Source organism: Arachis ipaensis, chromosome B6 (genome assembly GCF_059453495.1).
Source record: "Arachis ipaensis isolate K30076 ecotype BB chromosome B6, ASM5945349v1, whole genome shotgun sequence".
Lineage (NCBI taxonomy): Eukaryota > Viridiplantae > Streptophyta > Magnoliopsida > Fabales > Fabaceae > Arachis > Arachis ipaensis.
The window spans coordinates 132403581-132409142 of NC_142441.1; the positions used below are offsets into that span (position 1 = coordinate 132403581).

Here is a 5562-nt window from a genome sequence, read left to right on the forward strand (position 1 = left end):
AGAGTGACTAATAAGGTTTCGTTTTGTGATAAGGGGATGGGTCTTTTGAAATCTTGGGACTTGGTAGGGTTGATGTCTTGGATGGTGATACGATAGCAGTAGTCACGGAGAAACAAGGTGATCCAACACCTCTAAAGATTAGCTTTACTGAAGAAGTTAGGAACACTTTATTAGAACCTTACAAGAAGGCCATAGTGATTAGGGTTCTTGCGAAACACTTTAGTTATATGGCTTTGGTACATAAACTGAAAGGGGTATGGAGGCTTAAAGGTGGCTATAAAGTTTTGGATGTTGGGTTCAATTACTTTCTCTTCAAATTTGATCTCAGGAAAGATAGGGAGAAGGTTTTATTAGGGGTTCATGAATGATGTTAGGTCATTACATCACGGTTAAACTATGGTCTTCGGATTTTAAACCATGTGAGATCTTCTTTGGGAACACCATGGTTTGGATAAAAATTGCGAGATTGAATATATGATATTACCATGAAAAAGTGATTATGCATATTGCCTCCATTGTAAGTAAATCAGTCAAGGTAGACCTTGCAACCAAGTTGGTGGAGAGAGGCAAATTTGCTTAGACTTGTGTTCAAGTGAATTTGGGATAGCCTGTTGTTCGGAAAGTGGTTGTAGACGACTATGAATATAGCATGGAATATGAATGTTTACAATTGATATGTGAGAAGTGTAATTCTTTTGGACATGTCGCAGGTGAATGTAGCATGATCGTGGTTACCTCGGCATATGTGGATGACCAGATAGGGGCATTTAACACGGCGACGGATCATGAAAAATGTTCGTCAGACTAGGTTTAGCAATTTTTTCAATTTGAATCTATACCCATTAATTTTACGCCAGTTACGAATTCCACAGAGAAGATAAAGACAAGCATGTTGTATGGGAGAAAGGAAAGGATAGTTATGTTGAAAAAAAAAGAGGACTGAATTAAGATTTGTGACGAAAGAAGAAAAAAAGTGGGTCAAACCAAAAAATTTTTTCGGACATAAATGACCGAACAAAGATATTAATAAAAATTAACGAATATATTGTAAAATAAATAAAACTATTAACTCATAAAGCTATCAAATCATAGTATTAAAAACATATATTAAAGACAATAAATACCTAATAACAATTATATAAAAAAATATAAAAAGAAAAGGAAAATTAAGATTTTCGTAAGTTGTCTTCTGAACTGATATCCATATTGTTCAAATTAAGATCTTCGAATTTCATTAAATTGTGGTTTCTGCAAAAGGTAGGAACAATATTATTATCAAATTCATATTTCATATGATTACTTAAAAAAAATAACAAGTTTCATTTTCATACTAAGTTGGTTAAAGCCAAACACTAATTTTATTTAATTTTTAAATCTCTTTGTACTTGATTACTGCAAAGACATTGGCAGAAGGGGAGAGAGAAACAAGAAAGTAGTGAGGTGAGGTGAGGTGAGGTGAGGGGGGTTCACTTCGAAAGCAGTGACAAAGACACATGCATGTTCACGCACTCAACGGCCAAGATTCTCTCAAAATCCCATCATCAAAATCGACGCTTAACGTTTCATTCTAACCTCTGAGCCCAACCCTAAACCCTATCATAGTTAAGGAATTAGGATCAGGTAACCAACCATGGTTAAATAAATCAATCCACACTCAACCAATTGGGCTTTGAGCTAACCCTTCTCTCTCTTCTCTCTCTTCTCTCTCTCTCTCTCTCTCTCTCTGACTTTGGGTTTCAGCTTTAACAAAGAAAGAAGCATGTGAGAGTGGCAGAAAGAGAAGAAAAGGGTTTCGTTTTTTTTCTTTCCGCTATTGAGGTGTGTTCCTCTCTGTAGTCTATAATGTAATTACGATCTGTGCAAAACAACCTTAGATTTTCTCAGATCTATCTATCTATCCATTTTATTTTTTTTTTAACCGATATCCTCGTCGTCATCATAACCATTTGATTCGGAAAAATTCTTCTTTTTCCTGTTTGTTTTTTTTTTCTTTTTTACCTTTCTTTCCATCATTTCCCGATTTTCTCTTACTCCAGTTGTGTTCTGTAGAGAAAACTTGTGTCTATTTTGGTTACCCTTCAAGCAGATCTATTCTGTGAAATGTAAAATTTTCAATTTTTATCGGTACCTTTTTTCTCTTCTGTAGATCTCTCATGATGTTCTATACTTAGAGATCTTGTTTTTCTCGCCATTGTTCATACCAAGGTCTGTTTTTTCCCCCTCAGGTTTCAGATCTTAGGTCCACCATGGTGTAGATTAAGTCGTTTGGGGTGTTTGTTTTGTTTTTCCTTTTTTACCCCTTCCCTTCGGAGAAGATGGAAACTTTCCCGGAAATTTTGGGGGGTTTGAGCTGCTAAGTTAAGAAAAGAGAAAAATTGGAAGAAAATAAGAGATGAATTATTTCCCAGACGAGGTAATAGAGCATATATTTGAGTATGTAGGTTCACACCGTGATAGGAACGCTTTATCTTTAGTGTGCAGGAGCTGGTACAGAATAGAGAGATGCACAAGAGAGAAAGTGTTCATTGGTAACTGCTACTCTATAACCCCTGAGAGGTTGATTCAGAGGTTCCCTTCTTTGAAGTCTCTGACTTTGAAGGGAAAGCCTCACTTTGCTGACTTCAGCTTGGTCCCTCATGGCTGGGGTGGATTTGTGTATCCATGGATTGAAGCACTTGCTAAGGGGAAGGTTGGGTTGGAGGAGCTTAGGTTGAAGAGAATGGTTGTCTCTGATGAGAGCCTTGAGCTTCTTTCTCGTGCTTTCCCTAATTTCAAGAGTCTTGTTCTTGTTAGCTGTGAAGAGTTCACTACTGATGGTCTTGCTGCTATAGCTGCAAATTGCAAGTAAGAAATGATTCTTCTTTTTAGGGTGAATATTTTTTTGATGATTGTGTTGTTTTTGTTTGGTTTTGATCTTGTGTTGCTTTTTGGTTTGTAACAAATTGATGGTTCTAGCTGGTTTGGTAGCTATAGTGTTTTAGTTTTGTTATGTATGAATATTTCTCAGTTGATAATTGATAATTTGGTTGTACTCTTTAAGAAAAAGTGGTTGAATGGCTTTGAAGTTTGAAGTGAACTTATTCACTTGTCATGTTTTACTGAGTACTACATTGATCTGTTTAAATTTGTTAAGTTATTAGTATTTTTTTTTGTCTTCTCTTTTAGGATAAGTTGTTTGCTGTGCAATTGTTGGGGTTATGGATGAACATGTTTAAGAAATCTATTTTGCTTATATACAATAGAAATGGAGGATGATAAAAGTGTGTTCTTGACTCTTCATTTTGTTTTTATTTTTTCGGGATTGCAATATTTGCAATATAGGCGTCTTCGAGAACTTGACCTTCAAGAAAATGAAGTTGATGATCACAAGGGTCAGTGGCTTAGTTGCTTCCCCGACAGCTGCACGTCGCTTGTCTCTCTTAATTTTGCTTGCCTTAAAGGAGAGATTAATACTGGAGTGCTTGAGAGACTTGTTGCAAGATCTCCTAACCTTAAGAGCTTAAGATTAAACCGCTCTGTGCCCCTTGACGCACTCCAGAGGATAGTGGCGCGAGCCCCTCAGCTAGTAGATTTGGGAGTAGGGTCATTAGTCCATGATCCAGCTATGGAGACCTTCGCCAAGCTAATGACTACCATGAATAAGTGCAAGTCAATAACAAGCTTGTCGGGATTTTTGGAAGTTACTCCTCGCTGCCTCACAGCTATGTATCCTATTCTTCCGAAATTAACATCCTTAAACCTGAGCTATGCAGCAGGCATTCCAGGCAGTGATTTGATAAAATTGATTCGTCACTGCAAGAAACTTCAGCGCTTATGGGTAAACACATCAGGCTCAAAATCTTTTCCAATTATATGTATATTGTTTTGTTGGTGGATGCTGATAACTTTTATAATTGTGTGCAGATAATGGATTCCATTGGAGATAAAGGGCTAGGTGTTGTAGCTAACACATGTAAGGAATTGCAAGAATTGAGGGTTTTTCCTTCCGACAACATTGGTCAGCATGCGGCTGTCACAGAGAAGGGATTGGTTGCGATATCTATGGGCTGCCCGAAACTTCACTCATTGCTCTACTTCTGCCACCAGATGACAAATGCTGCCCTAATAACTGTGGCCAAGAACTGCCCGAATTTTATCCGCTTTAGGTTGGCCATCCTTGACGCAACAAAACCCGACCCCGACACAAATCAGCCACTGGATGAAGGTTTTGGGGCGATTGTGCAATCTTGCAGGCGTCTTAGGCGGCTTTCCCTCTCTGGCCAGCTGACTGATAAGGTATTCCTCTACATCGGAATGTATGCTGAGCAGCTTGAGATGTTGTCCATTGCCTTTGCCGGGGAGAGCGACAAGGGGATGCTCTATGTTCTGAACGGATGCAAGAAGCTCCGCAAGCTTGAGATCAGGGACTGCCCTTTCGGCAACACGGCACTTCTGACAGACGTAGGGAAGTATGAAACAATGCGATCCCTTTGGATGTCGTCGTGCGAAGTAACCGTTGGAGCATGCAAGGTGCTAGCAATGAAGATGCCGAGGCTAAATGTTGAGATCTTCAACGAGAATGAGCCAGCCGACTGCGAGCCGGATGATGTGCAGAAGGTGGAGAAGATGTACTTGTACCGGACATTGGCTGGGAAGAGGAAAGATGCACCGGAATATGTATGGACCCTTTAGGTGCATTTTTAGGTCAATTTTAATTTTATTGTTATTATTGAGCAGTTTGTACGTTAGGCTGACTTATTAATGCAATTTTAGCCTTGTGTAGTGGTTGGTTTGTTATTTCATTGCATTTGCTAGATTTATGCATAAATATTAGATGCCTTAACTTTCTTCCTAGTTCTTAATCATTATTATTCCATAATAATGTCTCCACCTTGTTATATAGATTTAGAGCGTTTCTCTACTTGTTTGATGAGACGTTACTTTAGTTTCCGAGGATAAAGTGTGACCTTGATATCCATTAAGAGGTTAAGCACAAATCAAATTAGTTTTAATTATAAATTATATAAAACTTTCCGTTCAAATGTGCTAAGCTTATGTTTTGAATCTTGAAAAATATTTATACGTGTGTTGAGTATTGTATGAAACAAATTTCAAGTGCTCCTTCTCTTGTTATTGTGAAATTATATTTTTCACAATTTATCCAAAACAAAAATAGGCATCAAGCTGCAATATTTGGTCCGTCTAGCATTTTATAACAAATCAACTTGATCAACACTGAATGGTATGCATTTTTCCACAATTTCTCAATGTCATTTCAGAACAATTTACTGTTTGTTGAGTATAATTTGATTATATGCTATGGCCTTGAAGCAGCGTCATATCATGTTGTATTCTAAGGTATATTCTTTTTATCAACAAGCATCCAAGCCTTTGATAAATGAGGATTGAGCATAATTATAACTTTTAATTAGAGCCCTCTTTTGGGGTAGAGTTCAGATCCATTAGCATATAAGTAAAGTTGGACCCAGATATGATGGTTGGTATCCACTTATCCTAATTTAAAGCAGCTGCACATGACTAATCAATTGGTTGGAATTGGAAATTCGACGCCTCAATTTTGGA

The 5562-nt window shown here is 37.6% G+C and overlaps 1 protein-coding gene across 1 annotated transcript; it reads left to right on the forward strand.

Annotated features, from left to right (window-relative positions):
• The first annotated feature begins 1402 nt into the window (after positions 1-1402).
• Positions 1403-4855, forward strand: LOC107604840 (protein AUXIN SIGNALING F-BOX 2). The gene is made up of 3 exons (XM_016306542.3): positions 1403-2844; positions 3322-3817; positions 3904-4855. The coding sequence occupies exons 1-3, from the start codon at positions 2393-2395 to the stop codon at positions 4669-4671; spliced, it is 1716 nt and encodes a 571-aa protein (XP_016162028.1). The 5' UTR covers positions 1403-2392; the 3' UTR covers positions 4672-4855.
• The last annotated feature ends 707 nt before the right edge of the window (positions 4856-5562 follow it).